General features: G+C 61.0%; 1 protein-coding gene across 4 annotated transcripts in view; it reads left to right on the forward strand.

Moving 5' to 3' along the window:
* Positions 1 to 23,671, forward strand: part of NCOA1 (nuclear receptor coactivator 1) — a 125,852-nt gene that overhangs the window by 93,301 nt on the left and 8,880 nt on the right. For all 4 annotated transcript variants that reach the window (XM_062573316.1, XM_062573315.1, XM_062573318.1 and 1 more), the window contains exons 5-13: positions 6,186 to 6,280; positions 9,589 to 9,766; positions 13,607 to 13,786; positions 14,363 to 14,458; positions 14,854 to 14,994; positions 15,671 to 15,818; positions 16,551 to 17,889; positions 20,960 to 21,143; positions 23,264 to 23,390. In XM_062573316.1, the coding sequence (XP_062429300.1) occupies positions 6,186 to 6,280; positions 9,589 to 9,766; positions 13,607 to 13,786; positions 14,363 to 14,458; positions 14,854 to 14,994; positions 15,671 to 15,818; positions 16,551 to 17,889; positions 20,960 to 21,143; positions 23,264 to 23,390 (2,488 nt within the window). The remainder of the gene's footprint in view (positions 1 to 6,185; positions 6,281 to 9,588; positions 9,767 to 13,606; positions 13,787 to 14,362; positions 14,459 to 14,853; positions 14,995 to 15,670; positions 15,819 to 16,550; positions 17,890 to 20,959; positions 21,144 to 23,263; positions 23,391 to 23,671) is intronic.

Here is a 23,671-nt window from a genome sequence, read left to right on the forward strand (position 1 = left end):
AGCCCTGTTTCATCCTGGTGCGTTTTGCGGCACTAGAAGGTGAGCCAGAGCCTTGGAGAAAGGAGCTGGCAACCTGGAGCCTGGCCAAGCCGCGGACACTGCTGGAAGGTTTTAGATAATATTTGCTGCTCTTCTTTCTGTCCTTGCTGTTTGGGAAGTCAGCTTCCCTCCCACATCCCAGGACGCGTGTTCCTTAATTAACTGAACTGCCAGTCTCAACTAACTACCTTTTAAATCATTAAGTTCATGCTACAGTGCACGGTGTGGGATGCTGGGAGGGGGCACTGGGTTCGCGCAGTGGCCGGTTTGCCCTGGGTTTTGTGCCGCCGGGAGCGGAGCGGAGCAGAGCTTGCCCGAGGTGCGCCGGCCCCGTGGCGCTGGTCTCCACGCCGTTCCCTGCGGTGCGCAGCGAAGCGAAGGCTCGCTCCTGAGACGAGTGGGCTGGTAGCCCTTCGTCCCCAGGGCCTCGCCTGCTGCGGGGTCAGGAACCGGGGAGCTGTGACGATCCGGGGCGGTTGGGAGGTCATGGTTTGCATAGTGGGTGCACTTAAAAATTCAAAGCTCATTTTAAGAGATGAGGGCCAGAACAGCGGTGCCCGCCCGTGCGACGTGGCTCGCGCTGTCCAGGTGGCCCCCGGCCCCTCGGGGCTGGCTCGTGGCCCGGAGCTGCGGTTGCACCCGCCGACCGCGTAGGCACGGGTGCGTTACGGCTGCCCGTCGGCGGGCGCAGACCGCCAGTTCGCCGTTCGCGGCCCGGGGGAGGCAGACGGGAGGCGCTACGTACCGGAGCCGAGGAAGGACAGCTGGTCCCGTTCTTGGCACAGCTAATTAAGTCGGCTCACGAAGGCCCTGCTGTAACGCATTCGATGCCTGCGCCGGGGCCGAACCCGAGTTGCCTGTGGGAGCTACGTGTATTCTTTTCTCATCTTTGCAGATTCGGCCGTGCCGAGTTGACACAGATTTTGAATGAATTAAATTCTTCAGGTTGAGATAAAAGTTTTTTCTTCCTTTATTCCTTCCCGCAGTAAGATGGAGATGTTCTAACTGCTTGATCTCTGAGCTGGCTGTAAGGAAAGTCTCAGCTCCTTATTCCTGTTCTGCTGTCAGCGTTCAGCGCTCATTAATTTTGCATTCCGTCAGCACCGTGTAATTTTTCCTGACATTGTTCAGACAGCCAGCCTTTTTTACTGAAGACATCTATACACCGTTCATGTTTAACTCTGAAAGGTGTGAAGACGGAGAGGAGTCCCTTCTCTCCTGCTCCGGTGCAGCACGCTCTCCCCTGCTCTCCGCGCCGTTAGACGAGGCTGCCACCAGCTGCAGAGAACCAGGCTTGTCCATACAAAGCTTTCCGAAGGGAGCGGCGTTGGGTGGTGGGAGCAGAGGCTGATGCCGTAGTCCCGGTGCTGCCGTACGCTAACGGCGTGAGCGCGCCGCGCTGCGGGGCGCAGACAGACGGGCAGACGGTGGTGATTTATGTCCCCAGAACTAGGACTTGTCTTGGCCCCGTGGAAGGTACCTGGCAGAGGCTGGAGCGAACCTGCCTCTCCCGTGGTCCAGTGCGGAGGCTCCTCACCCAAGGTCGAGAAGAGCCGCGTTTAGTCTCCATCTCCCCAGCCAGCCTCTCCGTTGCTTTGCAGGTCTGCTGCCAAATTTCAGCCCAACCTGAGAGTGAGATAAAAATCGCGGTGACAGATTGCATTTCCGCCTTTCTTGGAAACATGGCGGAACGGGTGGGTGGAGGAGGAAGTCTGTGCCGTCGCTGAGGATTTTGTGCTCGCTAATGACCACTTCTTAAAAGAGTTAATGACCATTTGGCCGTCATATGTTGTGTTTGCCAGCAGATGTGTGGCCGATCAGTATATGCAGAAGGCCATGGAGGAAGTCTTCAGGGGTGAAAAGGGAAACCGCGTTACGGTCATGGGCAGAGAGGAAGAGACAGAAGGATACGGTATGGAAGGCAACCAGACTTTGTCAGCTCTGCTCTTCATGGATTAGTTCCTTTTTAAAATTCTTTTTTTTTTTCCAGAAACGTATAAAGGTACACATTCTTGATGAAAATAACCTAAAATTATGGATACGGCCGTATTTGAATTCTAAGTTCACATTCGTAAGACCATTTCTACCCAGGCAAACATCTGCTGAGCAGGGTGATTTCCAGGGGCCTGTGTCAAGCAAATTGTGTCGTGAGCTGATCTGATAACCCCATGGGAGAAGGGTTCCTCCTACAGATTGAAAAGAGTAGCTCCTGAAAACGGTAACCACTTGAAAACAAGAAGTCCTGCTGATCTGCCACACACTGTTACACAGAGAAGCTGTTAAGAGATACAAATGCTGTTGTCAATATGGAAAATTGGGTGGTGTTGCCCGAGGTGGTTTTTGCATGGGATCACCAGATTGAAGATCTGCATGTTACAGCTGGAAATGGCTGTTTTCAAGAGTTGGCTTGTCGGCTGGTTGGAGGCGGCTCTTGCCCTTGTGCTGATGGGAGTTAGCGTCTCTAGCTGCTGTCACCTCTGCGTGGTGGATTGCGCTGAAGCATGGTGGGATGTTCTGGTTTTGAAATATTAGTTTTGAAGGGCTTTCAGGGAAGTGGAAGAGAAAAATCGAACCGATTCTGTTAATACGGAAACTAGTCTATTGTATCTTCAGTTCATACGATTTAAAAGGTACCTTGAAATCATTATTTTAACCTTGATATATACCCGGTATTCCACCTGGAAATCTGTGTTGATGGATGAATATGCGTTTGCGTGTCCTAGTGCATTAGGATTTCATGTTTCCAGCCACAGTGCTTTCTGCTGTGATTAGTCCGTGGCTTTCAGTGAGACTTTCCACGACAGTGCATGCTGTGTTGGTCGCCGTGGTTTTGTAAGAACAGGCTCTCGTTTTCCAAGCCACAGTCAGCAGTGGAAATAGCTGCTAGGCCACTGGACTTCTGCAGTGGTCCCCAGCTCGGCAGCACCACTTGATCGTGTAGTTCCTAAGCAGGGTACGAAGGCAGGAGCTCAGATGCAGCACGGGAGCACAGCAGGACATCCTCAGGGTCTGGCCCTCCCAGGATCCCTCTTCACTGTTGACTCTCCTGCACTCAGTAGACCAGCCACCGGCTTCTGTCCTCAACTTGCTCCATCCATCTGGCTGCCCTGGAGATGCAGTCATCTTTTCTGAACTCCCAGTGTCTTTAAGGTTGGGTAGGTGGAGAGGTGGGTCCTCCTGACATAGACCTTTCCATGCACACTGATAGAGGAGTAAGGATTGCTGAAGGGCCACCTGGGGCTGCGTTGGGAAGAACATTCTCCAGTAACACCTAGAAATGCTCGGGGCTGAAGCGAGTGCAGTGTTGCCCGCCCTGGAGACACGCGGAGGTTTTCTTTCGGTGCCAGCACTGGAGTTAGTTGGGTGATGAAGTGAAATTTTGGCTCTTGCTGTAAAAGAGAGAGTGAGGGAAACTGATTGTCCCTGCTCGTTGTGAAGGAAGGCTGGCAGATGAAAATACCTAAAATAAAGTGAAATAAATCCTAGAATCTGTCTTAGAATAAGCATTTTAAAAGGTGAATCACCCTCTAGAAGTGCCTTTTTTTTCTGCTGTGTCTACAAGGGGAGGGTGAGGTGCCGAGCTCAGGTGGAGATGTCTCCATCACAGATGTCTAATGTTCGGTGAGATGGATCTCCCCCATGATGTCTCGGGGCTGGAGCCTGGCATTGCGGCCCGCTGTTCGTGGGCACCCTGTGGCTTGACACTGATAGACTGTCTCGGTGGGTGGTATAAGCCGGGCTAGCGCCGCTCTCTGAAGCAGCCGTGTTGATTTATGGAAGCCAGGATCTGGGCTTCTCTCTCGCGCGCTGGTGTTTGCAAGCCTGGTCTCTCACAGACTGTATTTTTCCACAGTTTTTTCTTTTTTTCCAAATTCATAGATCTGATAGTTTCCTTCCTCCTACTGGGATAAAAAGTTAAACAACGAAAGAGCTGCTGATTTCTACGTAGTGTTTTATGGGAATCTGGTGCTCGTGGAAGCGGAGACGTGAGGAGGCCGGGCTGGGTTTTCTGCCCCCGTCTCCTTGGGAGTATGCTGACCTTACAGAGGTGGGTGCTGGGCGCAGCTCTGCCTGCCGAGCTCCAGCGCTCGGGTGTAGCGTCTGCAAGGAGGTGGCTGCCGCGAGCGGCGCCTGCGTGCCCCGGGCACAGGCGAGGACGGTCCTCCTCGGAGGTTTGCTTCATCCCCAGGTGGGGTCACTGGGAGGGTTTCCTCACACCAGCTTCTGCGGGTGATACTGCTAGGGGAATAGCTGATGTAAAGAACATCATCTATGAGCAGGAAAAGCTTCATAAATTAATAGGTTCGTTAAAGCTGTTTGCGTAGCCTGTTGCAAATGACTTCCCGAACCGAATTCTTCAGCATGATGCTTCACGTGATGCTTTTGTCCCGATGCCTTGGCTTCACGAAGGAGCCAGGCCATCTGCCACCCCTGCCCAGGCAGTGCCACGCATGGCACAGCCCCATCCTTCTCCCAGCAGAGCTGACTGATCTTCCCCTACTCATTAATGACCAGCACATGGGGAGGAGAGAGCTCGGACATCCACGGGACTCGGGAGGAGGCTGGGCCTGAGCGCTCGGAGCGGGAGCTGAAGCCCCCAGGTCTCTGCAGGCGGTCGGGCAACCGCCACCGTCAGCAGGGAGCCAAGCGTGGACCCTCTGGGCTCTTCCTCTTGCTGGAAAAGTGGCACTGGATGAGCCTTCCTGGCTGGGTACTGGTTAACACCAGACAAATAAGAGGTTCCCCCTTATACTGCCGGGATCCTCTTCCGCGCTGCTCCCCTCTGCTCGTGCCATCGGCTTCTGCCGCTCTTGTGCCTTTGCGAACGGCTCTTCTCGCCGCGCCGAAAGGTGCCCTCAGCGCCCTCGAAAGCCTTCTGCCGAGCAGCTTATTTTCACGGCCCTTGTTTCCCCTTGGCTTTGCCGGCCTGACGAGTGCCGCAGTGGGCACTAATTGATGGCACGGCTTTCTGTCACGCTGCCGGTCCGTGGCTGCGCCGAGTCTCCTCCGTCTGATTTTAATTAACTGAAAGCTTTGGGCTGCGAGAAAAGCCCGTTTTTAATCCCGTTTGAGGCGATCGCGTTATAAACGGGGCCGGGATTCGCGGCGGGACTGCCGCTCCGTCCCGGGGTGGGTGGGTGGGTGGCCCCGAGGAGGGGCCCATCGGCTGCGCCCATCGGCTCGAGGAGAAGCGCCCGGGGCAGCCCGGGGCAGGGTTCGGCGCTCTGCTGCCTCGGAGCTGACACCAGCTCATGAGCACACGAGGTGCTGCTGCTTTCCAAGCAGAGTCACCGAAGCTGGTGGGTGCCGCTGGCCGCGAGCCCAGCGCGGAAGCGGGGCCTGAGCGTGGGAAACGGGGCGCGCGGTCCTGGGAGAGCCTTGTCCTTAGCGCCCGTCGGGTGCGGGGGCTATCGGGGAGCAATCCCGAGCGTCACGCTGTTTTTCCCGCTAGCCGGAGACTCCTGATTTGTGCCCCGTCGCAAACCGCGTCGAACCCTCCCGCGAGCTGGGACCGTCGACCTCGCAGGGACGCTGCACACCGGAGCCGCCGAGGCATTCGCGAGGGCGGTGGCACCAGCGTCCCCGCAGTTTCGCTGTTGCTTTTCCGGGGGGGGGGGGGAGAGGGCTGCTGCCCACCCCCGGGATTTCTCGGCGGAGCCGGGTCGTGCCTCGCCCGGCTGCGACGCTTCCCTGCGGCTCCGGCATCTGCGGCTCCCGCCGCTTTCCCGGCTCCGCCGCGGGAATCCCGCCCGTCCCTCGTCCCGTGCCGGCGTGGCCCGCGCCTTCCGGAGCAGGTGGGCTGAGCCGCGCGTGCCGTTTCCTTTCCGCCATGTCCCTGCTGCATTTCTCGAGGCTGCTGCTCAAGACGAGTTTTTCCTTCCTGCTCGCGGTCGGCTGTGATTTAATTAGTACCTGTGTTTTGCTGTGATTAAAAGCGACGTTATCTCTTTCTTCCAGCTTTTTCCCCTTCGCTGGATCGAGGGATTAAAGGAAAATGCAAAGGTGGCTCCGACGCGTGCCGTCCCTTGCCTCGGTGCGGCGGGAAACGCGGAGTTCAGCGGTCGATGCTCTGTTTGGGTCTGGTGACGGTTCGGTCGGAAGAGCGCGGTTCTTCTGGCTGAAATGTGCCTTTTCCTTTGCTCCAGAGAAAGCGGCCGACGACGAAGTGCAGAAGTCGGACATCTCGTCGAGCAGCCAGGGGGTGATCGAGAAGGAGTCGCTGGGACCGCTGCTGCTGGAGGTAGGTGCTCGGCCGCCTGCCCACCGGGCAGTGCGGAGCAGCAGGGCGCTTTGCTCTCGCCTGAGGCGCAGGTAAACTTACTTTAGCCCTTTGCTTGAGCAAGTTATTTAGAAGGTGAATCTTAACCAGGCTTGACGGAGCAGGAAACCTGCCCGCGCGCGCGCCTGAAACCCAAGGGGTGCCGCAGAGCCGTGTAACAGCAGCAGCGGCACACGGGGGTTGTCTGCGTCCCAAGCGGGGCCGTGGAACGGCGGTGGAAACGCTGGGTTGCGCCGAGCCGAAAACGCGTTTGCTCCCGGAGACGACCCCCAAATCCTGAACCGTTCGGCCGTGCCGTCAGGCAGAGGCGGCACCTTCCCGGCGGGACCTTGTTTGATTTAAAGTGGCTTATAAAATTACAGGTTCCCAGACCAAAGAGCGCAGGATAATAATCTGTTTCATGTAATTACCTATAATAGCATAATTGCCGGCAGAACGTGGATTTACCCTGTGATTTCTGCTCAAAGCCCAACAAATAGCTGGAAAGGGAAACGCGCGGAGACGGCGCGAGAGGCGCCGGGGCTCTGGGGACGCGGCGGCGCCCCGGGGCGCGGGAAGCCAGGGCAGCGCCGAAGGTCGAGGTTTCACGGCTTTGCCAGACCTGCGTAACCTCTCCCGCTGTGCCGTGCCGTGCCGTGCCGCGCCGCGCCGCTTCCTCGAGCGCCGGAGGGAGAGCCGCCCGAATGCTTGAGTCCGCGCGGGAGGCGGCCGCGCGGCTCGAGACGTCCCCCGCCGCGTGTTTGCCTCTCTGAAGGATCTGGAGAAGCTGCTGCGCGTTTGCAACCTACCCGCGTTTCTTTGGGAATTAAAGCCCAGCGGAGGGGCCGTCCCCGACGTCGTCCCAGCGGCTGCCCTGCGGGGACGAAGGCTTTGCCTGCCTTTTCCGGGCACCGTGGCTCCTGGAGACGTGCTGAAAAACTTCCTCTTCCCAGGCCGGACCCCAGGAAGGAGAATTGAACGCAGCAAGAGTGAGCAGCGAGGGCAAAGCACCCAGCTCACGTCGTGCGTCGGAAGCTGACGGCGCTACGGTGCTGCAGCGTGCGGGTTACCGAGGTGCAATAAGGAAAAATACAGGACTGGGATGCAGCGGGGGCGCACACCGCTCGGAGCAGGCGCAAGCGCCCGGGCACCTCGGGGCTCTTGCCCCATCAGGAAACTGGGGTTTGCTCGGCTTTGCGCGGGTGATCTCTGCAGTTACACGGAGGAACATCTGATATCTCCTTGGGGGTGTTTTGGATGTTTCTTGTGTTACATAGATACGTATTTTTGCATATCTATGCAAGGGGAAGCCGTGGCATGGAGCAAGGTGATTGAACCCCGGCTCTCGTGGCGGGGACAGCAGCTTTCGCGCCCCAGGGACGGGCGAAGCCCTGGGGAGACGCTGGAGCCGGCAGATTTCCGGCCCGCTCGTGCGGAGGCTGCGGTTTCTTTTCTGGGAAGCTTGGCCGCAAGAAGCAGGTTGTGGTTTTGTTGTTCTCCCTGGAAATGTCACCGCAGCGACTTCCAGCCTGTTGCGGCTGAGGCGGGTTTGGAAAAACCCCGGGTTGCTGCTGGCCTAACAGCAGGGTGTTTTATTCCCTGGGTGCTGGGGCAGAGCAGCCCCCGGGCAGCTCCGAGCGTCACGTGCACAGAGCCACGCTCGCCACCCTGGTCCTGCAGGGTTTCACCTAGGGGTGCCTGCTGCCCTGTTCCCCTGTCCCTCCCCAGAACGAGCTGCAAATGAGGATTGCTGAGAGGGGTGAGGGACACGGCCAGATGCGGGTGGTGGAGCCCGACTGGGTGCTGCTGGCTGGGTGCTGCGTGGAACTGCGGCTGGGCACTGCGAGGGATTGCACCCAGGGAGTGCACCCGGGCATGGTGAGGGACTGCACCCGGGCATGGTGAGGGATTGCATCCGGGCACAGCGAGGGATTGCACCCAGGCACCTCAAGGGACTGCACCCAGAGACTGCACCTGGGCATGGCGAGGGATTGCACCCAGGGACTGCACCCAGGCACCGCAAGGGACTGCACCCGGGCACGGCGAGGACTGCACCCAGGGACTGCACCTGGGCACCGCGAGGGACTGTACCTGGGCATGGTGAGGGATTGCACCCAGGGACTGCACGTGGGCACGGCAAGGGACTGCACCCAGGGACTGCACCCGGGCACGGTGAGGGACTGCACCCAGGTATGGCGAGGGATTGCACCCCGGTGTGGTGAGGGCCTGCACCTGGGCAGTGTGAGGGCCTTGCACTGAGTCACCATGGTGGTTTGCACCCAGGTGATGTGAGAGTTTGCAGCTGGGTGCCACTAAGATTTGCAGCCAGGCGTGATGGCTCGCCCGCAGGTGCTGCGAGGGCTTGCACCTCGGCACCAGGAGAGTTTGCAGCCAGGCACCAGGGTTTGCACCTGGGCACGGCGCGGGACTGCAGCCGGGCACGAGCCGAGCAAGGTGCCACTTCCCCCCCTCTCCCTGGCCCGGGAGCCTTCCCGGGTGCCACCTTCCGCCCGTTCTTCCTCGCTGAAATACCTGGATTTCCTGCGCCGGCTTTGCTGGCCGGGGCTGGCGAGGGGGCGCGCGCGGGGACGCGGCGGGGCGGGGGGCAGGAGCGGAAGCGGCGCCGCGGGGCGCGGGCGCGCGGCGCGAGCCTGGCTCTTTTTCGGGCGCCCGAAGAGCAGAGGCTGGTCGTCTTGGCAACGGCTGCCAAGACGGCAAATTGCAGCTGATCTGCCAGAACCGTTTTGACAAAAGATTTCGCTTTTCGCCTCGCTTCTTTAAACGCTTCCCGTTTCTTGCATTGAACGTCGCGCTGCAGCAGAAGCCGGTTGTCGGCGACCGCGTGGTTTCGCTCCCCGTGCTCTCCAAGTTGCTCGCGGGTGCTCGCTGCGGCGGCGCGCCGGCCGGACCCGGACCCGGGCTCGCGCGCCGGGGAGCGCGGACGCCTCGGCGCGTGGCTCGGGGCCCTGCGCGCGGGCTCGAGCGAACGAGCTGCTGCCTGACCGCCGGCAAAGGGCCCGCGGGGCTCGCTCGGGGCCCCGCAGCCCGCGGCGCGGGGCGGCCGCCCGCCCAGAGGGATCCTGCGCGCGACCAAAAGGCGGGTGGAAACCGTGGGGCGGGGGGAGAGCTGAGCGAAACCACCAGGGCGATATGAGCTAAAGCAGGCGAAGGGCCGGTTGTGCCGGGTTGCACCTGCCGTCTGCAGTCGTGACGGCCGGACCCCAGCAGTGCCGAAGCCGCCCCGGCGCGCCGGGGCTCCGCCGCCCTCACCGCTCTGTCCCCCCTTGCAGGCCCTGGACGGCTTCTTCTTCGTGGTGAACCGCGAGGGGCGCATCGTCTTCGTCTCCGAGAACGTGACCAGCTACCTGGGCTACAACCAGGAGGAGCTCATGAACACCAGCGTCTACAGCATCCTGCACGTGGGCGATCACGCCGAGTTCGTCAAGAACCTGCTGCCCAAGTCGCTAGGTAAGAAAGCCCTCGCGCGGCTGGCTCTCTCCCGCCTTCGTTCGGGTAAGGCGGTCTTGGTCCCGTTGTGGCTTCGAGTTCGCAGGGAGGCGAGAGCCTGCTTTGCCTCGGGGCGCTGCTGGGCTCTGGCACCGGCTGTTGGACGCCCCAGGCCCGTCTGCAGGTATCACAGCGCGCGTCGCGGTCCGGCGTGCGCTGCTGCGGGTACGGCGTCCTGGGAGCAGCAGCGGGGAGTCGGGAGCGCGCTGCTCGCTCGGCGGTTGGAGAGTGCTGTCGAAAGGCTCTTCTGTCCTCAGTGAAGTTCACCTTACGGCAGCGGGCGCTTCTGGTGCGGTTTTGCTGCGTACGGAAATACATGACCCAGATAACGAGCCAGAAACTTTTGCCGAGGTAAATAATTCCTATACGGATAAAATTAATACTAGATCTTGAAGAAGTAATAGCCCCAGTGGCTGGGGCAGGATTAAAGAAAGCCCGGGGACAGCACTGGTGTGCACGCTCCTTTTTTAAAACTACCATGCTTGCTCAACAGCACCGTGATTTAGCTCCCAGTAGGAAGCTGCCCCGGCTCCCCAGCCCGAAACCTCCGCGGACTCCAATGGGACACGTGGCTTGCGAAGCTTTGACTTCGGTGGGGCATCGTTGAGGGTGGTTTGCCCAAAACGCTGCTGCTTGCTGACCCCCGGAGGCAGGGCTGGGCTTGCCGCAGCAGGCTGGGAGTTGAGAGGGGCCGAAGACCAGAACAGCTCTTGGAGCCACTGCCGTCTTCTAGGCCAGCAGAGCTGCTCGTTCTTGCTAAGATGGGTGGAGCTCTGCTCGGATAAAAGCTCCTCGGTGCACTCAGGCTTCTACTTAAGGAGTGTTTGGAGGTGTTGGCTTGGGGGATCGAGGCCGGGTGCTTGTCCCAGCTCATGTAGGATGGCTTCTGCTGCTCCACTGGCATGGCTCAATGTGGCCAGGGATGTGCAGCTCTGCTGGAGAAGTCAGCTGTCTGCAGGATCAGATGAACTTCTTCCCCAGGTAGGTTACTGCAAAGTCAGGGTTATCTTAAATGATGGCAGGGTCGGGGCAGCAGTAGGACCCTTGGGTGACACTAAGCCCACCTGGTGGCCCTGACAGCAGAAGACACTAACCAGTGTGATCAGAAGACACTTCCAGCAGTGTGACCCGAAGACACTTCCAGCAGTGAGCAGGCTCTTCTTGTCTGTCACAGTATTTACCTTCACATCAGCAAAGCTTTTGGCACTGTCTCCCATAACATCCTCCTAGAGAAGCTCAGGAAGTGTGGGTTGGATGAGTGGACAGTGAGGTGGATTGAGAAGTGGCTGAAAGGCAGAGCTCAGAGGGTCGTCATCAGTGGTATGGAGTCTTGTTAGAGGCCTACAGCTAGTGGAGTTCTCCAAAGGTCAGGACTGGGTCCCATCCTGTTCAACTTTTTCATCAACGACCTGGATGAGGGGACAGAGTGCATCCTCAGCAAGTTTGCTGATGATCCCAAGCTGGGAGGAGTGGCTGACACACCTGAGGGCTGTGCTGCCATTCAGAGAGACCTGGCCAGGCTGGAGAGCTGGGCAGAGAGGAACCTCCTGAGGTTCAACAAGGGCAAGTGCAGAGTCCTGCACCTAGAGAAAAATAACCCTAGGCACCAGTACAAGCTGGGGGCTGACCTTCTGGAGAGCAGCTCTGCAGAGAAAGGTATGGGAGTGCTGGTGGATGACAAGCTGACCATGAGCCAGCAAGGTGCCCTTGTGGTCAAGAAGGCCAATGGTCTCCTGGGGTGCATTGGGAAGAGTGTTGCCAGCAGGTGGAGGGAGGTGATCCTGCCCCTCTACTCAGCCCTGGGGAGGCCTCGTCTAGAGTACTGTGTCCAGTTCTGGGCTCCCCAGTCCAAGAGAGACATGGAGCTCCTGGAGAGAGTCCAGCGTAGGGCTACAAAGATGATCAGAGGGCTGGAGCACCTGCCCTGTGAGGAACGTCTGCGAGAGCTGGGCCTGTTCAGCCTGGGGAAGAGCAGACTGAGGGGGCATCTGATCAATGTGTACAAGTACCTGAAGGGAGGGTGTCAAGGGGACGGGGACAAACTCTTTTCAGTTGTCCCGTGTGACAGGACAAGAGGCAATGGGCAGAAATTGAAGCACAGGAAGTTCTGCCTGACCGTGAGGGGGAATTTCTTCCCTGTGAGAGTGACGGAGCCCTGGACCAGGTTGCCCCGAGAGGTTGTGGAGTCTCCTTCTCTGGAGCTGTTCAAGGCCCGCCTGGATGCAACCCTGTCCAACCTGCTCTAGGTGACCCTGCTGAGCAGGGGTGTTGGCCTAGATGATCTCCAGAGGTCCCTTCCAACCTTACCAATTCTGTGAAGCTGGAAGTACACTGAGATGGAGGCATATGTGGCTCAATCAAAATCCAATTTTTTACTCCTTGACTGAATGTGGAGATCCTCGGGTGGACCTGAAAGAGGACACTTGCATGCAGTAGAAGAATGAGTTCACATGGAAGAACAAGTTGCAAAACACAAGGATGTCTTGAGCCTCAGCCTCTAAATTTGTAAACACATCGCGTTGAGCCTTCAAAGACTCTGGCTCAGTCTTATCCCTCTGGTTGCCTAGTTTGAGGTTGTGAATGGCTGTTTTCTTCCTTGCACTTGGATGTTACGAGTCCCTCAGCTCTTCTAGTAGGTCAGTTGATATGAAAGCTTCCTAATCTGCTGACAGCAAAATCACTTGGGGTGAATACAGATGTCTGCGAAGAGGTTTTATAGAGGGTCAGCACAGTCTGCCCTTACATTGGTGCACAGGAGTTTGTGGAGAAGACGAGGTCATACACAAAAATCGAAGCCAGTTCTGCAGGCCTCACCAAAAAATCTGCGGTTTAAATTCCAGATTTTTGCAGTTCCTGAGCAGCTAAACAAACGCTGCAGAGTGTTTTGTTGCCGCTGCTTTTTCTGTTGCTGCTGAGGCGCGAGCTCAAACGCCGGGTCCGCAAGTGGAGTGAGTTTTTACAGCCGAGGTGCCCTCCTAAAGCGGCGCTTGATAACAGAAATGTCGACGTGCCTCCGAGCACGCGGTGGGGAAACGGGGGACGTGCCGCTGCGGTTCAGCCGCTGGTTTTCGGTGCTGGCTCATGTACCGCCGGCTCTCGGGAGCGTGATCGGCAGTCGCTTTGACGGACCCCGGGAGGCCTCGCTGCTCTGCGGGCAGCAGCAGGGACCTCCCTACCGTCGGCCCCCAAAGTGAGAAGATGCAGGCGCGGGAGGTGCCGGCGCCGGTCTCCAGCGACCGTCCTCGGAGCCGCTCTGCAGCTGCGGACCCCGCGGGCGCCGGGGACGTGCCGGCTCGGGCTGCTGATTTATCGGCTCTGGGAGCTGCGGAGCGGGCAGCGAAGCTGACTTCGCTAGAGCTGCGCGGGGAGCCGAGAGCTGGGGCTTTCGGCGCGTCGCTGCGCCGCTCCGTGCCTCGGTTTCCCCATGCGCCCGGAGAATACAGTAATCCGGGCGGCGCGGCCGTCCCGGAGGGCGCCGCGAAGCGCGGCTCGTTAGCCGTGGGGCTCGCTGGGTTCGTGGGAAGGTGCGGTGAGCGATGTTTTCCAGCGGTGTCCGAAGAAGTCACGGGGAGGGCGTTGCTCTGGCCTCAAGCCTTGGGTTTCTTTCCGCCCCGTCCCTTTCTCGGAGGGGTCCGCTGGAGCTGGCGGCTCGCCGGGGAGCCTGCGCGGGCGGGTGCGCCGCGGGGCGCGAAGCCGAGGGGACCGGGAGGCGGCCGAGCCTTGCCGGGCGGCTCGGGAGGCGCTCGCGGGCGGTCGCAGCCCGCAAGCCTCCCTCTCGCCCTCCTTTCTGCCCCTGCGCAGTGAACGGAGTCCCTTGGCCTCAAGAAGCGACGAGGCGCAACAGCCATACGTTCAGCTGCAGGATGCTGATCCGGCCCCCGGACGAGCCGGGCGCGGAGAACCAGGAGGCTCGCCAGCGGTACGAGGTGATGCAGTGCTTCACCGTCTCCCAGCCCAAGTCCTTCAAGGAGGAAGGAGAAGGTAGGGCGGGCGGGCGGGCGGGCGGCGCTTCCCCACCCTGCTAGCGCCCGGCACGGGAGCGCCGCGGGGCGGCTGCCGGCCTCGCGCGCCTCTGCCTCCGGGGCCCGCGCGGCCGCCGGCGGCTCTGCTCTCCTGCAAGAGCCGCAGCTCCCAGCTCTGTATACCAGCTATTATTTTCCAGTGCATTAGCTGAATTAATCCATTGCGGTTTACACAGGAGATCATGACTGGAAGGAATAAATTATGATATTTTATGACCAAATACTTTGCCTGAAGCTGACAGTTGCTGGCTTTTAGTGCTGACTTTTATTGTACGATGCTGCCAGATCTGAAAAGCCTTTGCAATTAATTTCTCCAAAAGCTGGAAACCTCTCTCTTCCAGCAAACTTTATAGAGTTTAGAGCGAGCCTGCTCGCTTTGAAGGCCTGGATGATTGCTCGGGGTAAACACTTCCAGGGTGGGACGTGGCAGTCGAGCACAGCAGCATTATTTTAATTAAAATTTTGAACTGCCAGTGGTGGCTGTAACATCTGACTCTCCCAATCCTCATCGCTTCTCCTTGCTCTGTTTTGGCAGATTTCCAGTCGTGTCTGATCTGCATTGCAAGAAGATTACCTCGACCCGCCGCCGTCGCCCCTTCCGAGTCCTTCGTGACCAAGCAGGACACCACAGGTAACGTCGGAGGGCGGCCAGGGACGCCGCGCTCGCCGCGCTCGTCATCCCGTCGGGGCCGGGCGGCGGGCGCGCGCTGACGCGAAGCAGCCCGGAGGGAGCGAGCGAGCTGCCGGGAAGCAGCGCCGCATCCCGCTTCCGCCGTCGAAATCCGTCCGTGCGCCGCCGAGACGGCCGCGGTACCTGCGAGGGCGGCCGCGCTCCGCGCTGGTAACCGGAGAGGGGGTTTCAACTCCTCTTTCTGTGGTCTTCCAGCGCCGCGGCTGCTCAGCTGCCTGAGAGCCGTCGCGTGCGTGCAGCCGCTCTCTTTGCCGTTCTACGTATATAGATAGCTCTGCGACCTGCTGCGCAGCCGGTCCGCGCTGGAGTAACGCGGCTCTTCTCCCTCCACCCAGGTAAAATCATCTCCATTGACACCAGTTCCCTGCGAGCTGCCGGCAGAACGGGCTGGGAAGATTTAGTGCGGAAGTGCATCTACGCTTTCTTCCAGCCTCAGGGCAGAGAGCCGTCCTACGCCAAGCAGCTATTTCAAGAAGGTAACAGGCTCCTCTGCTCTGCCCCCTCTCGCTCACGCTGAGCAGCGGTAGCTGCTCGAAGCAGTTGCTGCCTAGTCCTTGTTGCGAGATAGCTGCTGTCTGGAAAGACAAATACTGCAGTAATAACTGCAGAGCGCCAGCGGACGAAGCGAAATGGCTGAGTACCGCTGGAAGAGCTCCTCCGGCCGGAGAGGCTGCCCGCGGACGCGGCGGCGCGCGGCGCTCCGCTGCCCGGTGTGCCTCTGCCTCGTCCCAGCCGAGAGGTTTCTTTGCGCCCTTTGGGAAAGAAAGAACTGAGACCAACTTCCGCAGGCCCCGTTCGGGCATTGCTTTGAGCTAAATATGCTTTTTTTCTTTTTTTCCCCCCCTCTCCTTTCTAGTGCTGCATGTAAACACCATCTTCAGCATCTAAATCCCCCCAGCCTGTGTTTTTTGCTTTAATTTTGCTTTTACTGGGGTAAAACCATGCCAACAGCGTGGTTTCAGGCGCCGTCGCCCCTTGGGGTGCAGTGGGGGCGAGCGCGGGGAAGGTCGGGATGCGCAGGGAGGCCGGCTGGGCCGCTGGAAGGTTTCCTGCCGCCGGGGTCGCAGCGGCAGCAGCCGGGGTCGCAGCTTGTCGGTCCCTGGCTCGGCTTCATCGGCGCGTACGCCCTGTCTTTCTGTTTCTGTCCCTCAGTGATGACCCGCGGCACAGCCTTCAGCCCCTCGTACCGGTTCACCCTGAGCGACGGGACGGTTCTCAGCGCCCACACCAAGTGTAAGCTCTGCTACCCTTCCAGTCCGGAGATGCAGCCCTTCATCATGGGCATCCACGTCATCGACAGGTGAGCTCTGGCGCCGCTGCCGCCGAGTAGCGCCGGGCAAAGTCGGGCGAAAGCAGGGCCTGGGCGGGCGATCCCGAACTCAGAGCGCTGGTCCGTAGCGGTGGAAGGAGGATGGATGCGCTCGTGGTTTGTGGTGCTGGTTTGGAGATGTAGCTCCCGTGGCGGGTCTGAAAACCAGCCTAGCAGCAGCTCTACGACTCTTCATTGGTTATTCGCCCTTTGCGAAGGAGGAGTAATGCGTGGAGGTTTATAGACATGCCTCAGACTTCTGCCTTGCCCTGGAGAACTTAATCAAAATATTTCAGGAGGGAGAGGCTCTGAAGAACAGGTAGAACCAGGTGAGCTGAGCCTGTGGACCTGGACTGTGTTAGAGAAATGCGAGTAGGCTGGGTTGGAGGGGAATACTGCCGGCACAGCCTTCCTCTAGCATCCTCTAGAGCCTAAGTCTGGAGAAGGTGACGTCTGAAGGATTTAGCCAGAGAGCTGCTGTGATCCTGCACATGGTATTACATTTCTGGAGAGATGGTGGGGCTGCTCCACTCATTCCACGTTCCTGAAACAGATCTGGAAACAGTGGTGGAATGGGGATGTCTGACGCCACCAGAGCTGGCAAGCTACTGCTCTCCAGGCTCTGTGCCTGCGTAAAGAGGAGGCAGAAGCAGTCTGAGCTGTACTGAAGGTTTGGGCAAGGCACTGTGTGACTTCTCCTCTCCTTTCCCCTTGTTTCTGCAGGGATCACGGCATGCTCTCGCCCCAGGAGAACACTAACGCGGGGCTGTCCCTGCCCCGGGTGAGCCCCTCGCTGAATCCCAGCATCTCCCCAGGACAAGGCATGGCCCTGCCACCCTCCATCCCTCCATCCAACGGCAGCATGTTGGCGACCAACGTAAACCAGCAGCCAGGCTCCGGCCTCCACAGCAGCAACTCCAGCACCAGCCAGACAAGCTTTGGGTGTTCACCTGGTAACCAGATAGGAGCCAACGTTGCCTTAAGTCAGGGACAAGCTGGTCCCCAGAACAGTAACCACACTTTGAACCTCAATAGCTCCCCCATGAGTAGTCCAGGGATTACCCCACCGCAGTTCATGTCTCCTAGGCATCGGGTGAGCCCGGGACTGGTACCGAGGCCCCGTGTGCCCAGCAACAACCCTTTCTCCCCGACCATGCCCACCATGCACTCCCCCGTGGGGATGGCCAGCAGCGGCTGCGGTGGCAACGGCGGCGGCAGGCCCTTCGCCAGCGCCCCGCTGAACTCGATGCAGGGGCTCAGCGAGGGCCCGGGCACGCCGGTGGGCTACTCCACGCCGCCTCCCGTGCTGCGGCAGCTGAGCTCGCAGAGCTCGCCCGGCCGCCTCGGCATGCAGCCCATGAAGGCCGAGTCGAAGGACAGCAAAGAGATCGCCTCCATCCTCAACGAGATGATCCAGTCGGACGGCGGCTCGAGCGATGGCAAAGCCCTGGACTCGGGCGTGCTTCATGCCGGTGACAGACTCTCGGAGGGGGAAAGCAAGTGCTCGCAAGCCACCAGCCACAAGCTGGTCCAGCTGCTGGCCACCACGGCGGAGCAGCAGCTGCGGCACGCCGACGCCGACACGAGCTGCAAGGACTCGCTCGCCTGCGCGGGCGCCGCTGGCGGCCTGGCCGCCGGCAACCCGCCGAGCAGCACTTGTCCCTCCTCGCACAGCTCGCTGACGGAGCGGCACAAGATTTTGCACCGGCTCCTTCAGGAGGGCAGCCCTTCCGACATCACCACCCTGGCGATGGAGCACGACAAGAAGGATAACGCCCCGAACCCCGCCAGCACCCCCTCGGCTCCCAGCCAGCTCCCGGCCACGCCGGAAATCAAACTGGAGCCCGACGCCTTGAAGAAAAAGGATGTCAAGGATCACCAGCTCCTGCGCTACCTGCTAGACAAGGACGAGAAGGAGCTCGCCGCGGCACCGGCCCTCAGCCTGGACGACGTGAAGGTGAAGGTGGAGAAGACGGAGCAGATGGATCCGTGTAACACCACCCCGGTGCCGCTGCCCAAGGCGCCTGCCGCGGAGGAGGTCAAGCTGGAGTCGCAGGGCCAGGTGGGTTGACCCTTCCGGATCCGGGCCGGGAAGGTGCTCGCTCTGCCTCGCGGCCGCCTGCTCCGGGTCTGTTTCCCCAGGTCAGAGCTCGGAAGCAGCGAGGAAGGAGGGTGCCGAGGCGGGTACCGCCGAGGAGGGAGTGCAGCCCCTCGACGCGGTGGCGGGCCTGAAGGAAGAGGCGGCGTTTGTGCGCTGCCGAGTCCTTAATTCTGCGTCTCCGGGCGCGTTCCGGCCTCGCGTCCTCGGGAATTTTCAGTCTGCTGCCCTCTTGTTGGCTGAGATTAGCAATTATACGGGCCTTTTAGTTATCCCAGCAGTATTATTAAATTGAATAATCCGGTGACAGATCTCTGCAATAGAGATTTGGGCGTATAAATATTCATTACATGCAGCTATGAATAGAAGAGATTTCTTGTTTTCGAAAGCCAGGGGAGATGGTAGCATGGATAAGGCTGCTTAATCCTTTCTAAGCAAATAGTGCGGAGAGGCTGACACGAAGAGCGAGCCTGATAGCTGCTTAGTGACGGTGTCAGATCGGGCCGCTGAGCCTTGGCGATACGGGACGAGTAGCAGAGCGCTCGGAAAGCCTCCGGTGGCAGCGGCACAGTAAGTCTCTAATGAGGTTAAGGGCTCCCGTGCGCCCGGGATCGCGGTCGGCTCCGCTGCGGGCGCGCGGCGCTCCGACTCGTTCCCTCGTTCTGTAACGTACCCGGCTCCCCCGGCATCGTCCGCGCCCGCTAGGCGCGTTGGGTCGTCTTTCCCCCCTCGCCTCCCCGCGCAAGACCGCGAAGCCGGGCCTCTTTCGGGAGCGCCTCCCGAGGGGCGCTGGCGGCGGTCCCGCTTGCGCCTGGCCTTTTCCTTCCTTTTCTCTTCGGAGGGGGCTCGGCGCGGGCTGTTTGCGCGCAGAGCAGGCGCAGCGCGGCCAGGAAGCGGGGCAGCCTTGGGCGTGGAGGCTGCGTGCGTTCGGGAGCCTCTCGCCGGTGCTCTGCGAACCAAGCGAGCCGTTTGCGGCTCCTCTTCCCCGAGCGTCTCCCGCGGGACAGCCGGAGCACGTCGGCGGAGCGTGTCGGGCCGTCAGGAGCGCTTCCAAAGAGTTAAGACGAGGAGTCATTGGAGTGACACGGAGGAGCCCGCAGAGTCATGATTTCCCTTCCAGATTCATCTTACAGCGATGCCTCGAGCTTGCTCGGAAGCTGGAGCCTCCTGCGCTTGGAGAGGAGAGAGCAAGAAACACTCGAACAGGACTTGCAGAAGAGCTAGACGTTGCTACTAGGAATTACGAGTTAAAAAATAGCACACCTGTAAGAAAGGTTTTTGGAAGGGCTCTTAGGCCTTTTGCTTCAAGGCGTGAGCCGAGCTCGAGCTAGGTTAGGAGGAAACTTCCCGGCCGGTTGGGTTGTCTCCGACCTGCCCGGCCGCAGCTTCGTGGGCACGCTCGGTGCTCCGCGCCGTGCACGCGGAAGTAGAGGTTTAGAGTCCCAAAATAAAGCTTTCCCTTCTTTTTTGTTCGCTTTTTGGCTTTCCCATATCTTTGCTTGCTTCCACCGGCAGGGTAGAAGCCTTTTCTCGGAAAGGAAAAACAGCGAGCGATGAAAGTCTGAGATCTTTATGGAAATAGCAGCCTCCAGGAGCTGGGGCGCTACGGCAAATTCAAATTAGGTGACGCCTGCGATAAAATCATGGGATTTGAAACGAGGATTCTGACCTTGAAGCGTTTCCGCTCGGATCCTGCCCAGAGTCCTTTGATCCTTGCAGAAACCGGAGCGTGTTCTTGCCTCGTCGTCGTTTCCGAGCGGATGAGCTGAGCTCTCGCTCCCTCTTGGCTCCGAGCGCCCTCCCGCTCCCCTGGGCTCCGCTTCGCCGCGCCTTTCCCCGGCTTTATTCCTTCTTTACCCCCCTCCGCTCGTGGCCGGGCAGAACCTCCTGCAAAAAGTGGCGCCCGCTCGCCGTGAAAATCGAGCGGTGTGAAAACCAAGATCCTAAAGACGGGAACTGATTTCTCCCTGAGTCTGTAGGGAAAAATGCAGCGGGCGTGCAAGGTCAAGCAGGAAATGCGCGGCGCTGCCGGGAGCGGTTCGCCCTCGCACGGCTCCCGGTAGTAGCACTTCTCCTAGGTTGTCCCTTTGTAAAGTGCTCGATAAACAGGTGATTTTTTTTTTCCTGTATTCAGGAAAAAGAGAGGGCTAATGGGAGCAGACAGCTCTGTCTTCTGCGGTTTTTCTCGCGGTGCTTGAATAAATACGGAGCCTTCTAAGTTGGCTCCTCGGAGAGCGACAACCTTGACCTCGGGCTGGCGGGACGCAGCGGCGCTTGGTCACGTTTCGCACGGCTTTTTCCCACCCGACCGGGAGCAAAGCCTCAGCCGTCGCCGGGAGAGGGAAAAGGGTTTTTTTTTGTTGTCGTTTTATTTCCCCGGGGCAGCCCCCGGCCCTGCCAAGCCCCTCGGCGTCTTGCGTTTGCTCCTTTTCCTTGCTTGTCTCCTGAAAAGCGGGTGAGAAGCGAGGGTGTTTTCCAAAGCTTCGAGCTGTCCTCCGGGCACCGCGTGCTAGCGGGCAGAGGCGCCGCGCCGGGGCGGCTCCGCTGCCGACCGCCCGAGCACTTAGATTTTACAATGCTCGGCTCGCCGGGAGGTGTTTTCCTTTCGAGCCACAGCTCGTTTATCTGACCCCCTTGAAGCCCTTTAGGGCTGCTCCGTCCCCTGGTGCAAAATCCCTTCGCGCTTCCTCGCGCCCCGGGGGCCGGACACCGGCTCCTGCGCTCGGAGCCGCGGCGGAGGCTGAAAGAGCAGCGCGTTTCCCTGCGCCGCGGGCTGAAATTCCGTGCGGGCAGCAGAGTTTGGGGCAGCTCGAGCCATAAAGTCGCTCCCGTTGCTTCAGCGGACGCCGGTTTTTATGGCGGTAATCGCAGCGGGCGCCCGCGAGCGGAGCAGATCCGCGGGGGCCGCTCGCAGCGATGCCGATGGCGGCCGGGGCGCGAGGGCCGGGGCTCGGCCGCGGGACCCCCGCCGCGGGGCACGCGGCGGCGTGGACGCGGCTCGGGGCCCCACGGGCGCTCTCCTTTCCTCCCGCAGTTCGCTGCCGAGCTGGAGCAGCTGGACCAGCTGCTGCCGTCGCTGGAGAAGGCGGCGCCAGCGCCCGGCCTGGGCGGCCCCGAGCGAGCCGAGAGCAGCGCGGCCGGCGGCGGCGGCGTCAAGCCGGAGATCCTGGCGGCCCCCCTGCAGCCCGCCGCCGCCCGGGCCCCCGCCGGACTCAACCGTAGGTGCCCGGGGCCGGGGCGCGGGGGGCGCGGGGGGCGCCGGCCCGCGGTGAGGCTCCGCGGACGGGGTCCTGGCACTGCGCCGGGGTCCTGGCACCGTGCCGGGGTCGTGCCGGGCCCTGCTGCCGGCACGGCAAAGAGCCGCGACGGGAGCGGGAGGGGGGACAGAGAGACGGACCCGTGGGGCAGGGAGAGGGGACAGGGAGACGGACGCTACAGGACAGGGAGACGGATCCGTGGGGCAGGGAGAGGGGACAGGGAGACGGACCCTACGGGAGAGGGACGCAGACCTCATGGGACAGGGATACGGACCCCATGGGACAGGGATACGGACCCCATGGACAGGGATACAGACCCTCTGGGACAGGGATACAGACCCCACAGAACAGGGATACAGACCCCACGGGCCGGGATACAGATGCTACGGAACAGGGAAACAGGCCCTATGGGACAGGGGTACAGACCCTATAGGACAGGGATGCAGACCCTATAGGACAGGGATGCAGACCCCGTGGACAGGGATGCAGACCCCATGGACAGGGATACAGATCCTATGGAACAGGGATACAGGCCCTATCGGACAGGGATATAGAGCCCATGGACAGGGATACAGACCCCACGGGAGAGAGAAACAGACCCCATAGGACAGGGATACAGATCCCATGGGACAGGGACACAGACCGCACAGAACAGGGGTACAGACCCCATGGCACAGGGATACCGACTCCACCGGACAGGGATACAGTCCCTGCAGGACAAGGATAGAGGCCCTATGGGTCAGGAGTACAGTTCCTGTGGGACAGCGGGGAACGTCCTTGGGGGTCCCGGCGCGTCGCCGCCTCTCCCGGGCGGCGCTCGGAGCCGCCGGCTTCCCGGCGGCAGCGCCCGGAGCTGCGCGGCGGCGCCCGGGCCTCTCCCGCCGGCCGCAGCGCCGGTTCCCGCGCTCTCCGCCGCGAGCCGCTGCCCGCGGGAAGAGCCGGGGCCGTCCGGCAGGGAGAAGCTGACGGCTGGCGGGATAACGCCGGGTATAAACCAATTAGCCGCCGTTTAACGGGCTGCCCGGGGAGGGATAATCCGCCCGCTGCTTGTTCAGCAGAGGGAGGTAATGAGGCTTTTGGCTGTCGCTGCCGTCGCCGGCAGACGCCCCCGCCGCGGCTCGGCGAGCAGGGGGGAGGCGCGAGCCGGCGAGGTCTTCCCGGGACTCGAGGCTGCCGAGCCGGGATCTTTAAAAGGGCCGAAATTTTGCAGCGGGAGGAGGAGTGAGGCGGTGGGGGGAATTCCTCCGATGGGGGGGAGAAGGGCAGGACCGTGCTCCGGACCGGCTTCGGCACGCGCGGAAAAGTCGGGAGCGGCCGCGGCCGGCGGTGCAGGGGCAGCGGCCGGCAGTGGCGGCGGCGGCAGCCGCTCCGGCGCGGAAGCGCTCCTCCGACGTCCTGGGAGCCACGTGCTTGACCGGGAAAAGAGCGAGCGCAGCCGAGCTCGCTGGGAAGGGGAAAGATCTGGGGCTTCGGGTGCCTCTCCGAGCCCTGCCACGCGTGGGAGCCGCGGCTTTCCGTCGGCGCCCACCTCCGAGGGCCGGTTTAGCCCCGGCCCTTGGATCTTCCAGCCCCGTTGCGGTGTCAGGTCGGACGACGTGAGGTCCGCGGCCTCATAGATCTCCCCGTCCTGGGCTTGGGCTCCAAGGTTCTGCTGAACTTAATTTAATCGCGTTGGCTCTTCCGCCTGTGCACCGCCGCTTCTCTCCCATACGGCCAGTCGGAAGGGGCCAGCCCTGTGCTGGGCTTCTTAAGCCAAAATCTCCGGTAGGAACGACTGGCCTCCGGGAAGGAGCCGTGCGGCTTGGCTGGGATTTTGGAAGTGCTGTTGGAAGAGCAGCTTCGACGGGGCGGGGGGGCGACGGACCCGCGGGCACGCGGCTTTCGGGGACTCGCCCGGCCGCGTGAGCCGGCGGCTCCGCTCTCGGACGCCTCCGGGTGTGCAGAGCCCCCGGGCGCTCCTTGCCCCGGTGCCGATCGGCGAGCGAAGGTGAAGGCGGGCCGGCCCGGGCACCGCGCTGATGCTTTTCTCCCCGGCGCCGCGCTGACACTTTTCTCCCCGGCGCCCTCGCTTTTCCCATCAGGAATGACCGAACTGGAGATGACAGTGCCGGAGCACCAGTTCGGGCAGCCGGGACTGGGCGAGCAGATGCCGTGGCCGGACAACAGCGTGGCCTCCGTGAGCCGCGGCGCCCTGAGCAAGCCCGACGAGTAAGTGCCGCGGGCGCGCGAGCCCCGGCGGGGAGGCGCCCGGGGAGGGGCAGCGAGCGGCTTTCGGGCCGGAGCGAGGCGGGAGCCAAACAGCCTTTTTTTTGCCTTTTTTTCCCCCCGCTAAGGGCTGAACGCGGGTTAATTTTTAAAGCCCCTCGCTCGGCCCAAGAGGAGGTTTGCCTAAGCGGTCTTCTCCGCTGCGATTTGATCTCAGTCCCGCGCTCGGAGGCTGCTGCGGCTCTTCCCGCGCCGGGATGAGACGCGGGGCTCGCGCAGCGCCG

The sequence above is a fragment of the Rhea pennata genome, chromosome 3 (assembly GCF_028389875.1).
Source record: "Rhea pennata isolate bPtePen1 chromosome 3, bPtePen1.pri, whole genome shotgun sequence".
Lineage (NCBI taxonomy): Eukaryota > Metazoa > Chordata > Aves > Rheiformes > Rheidae > Rhea > Rhea pennata.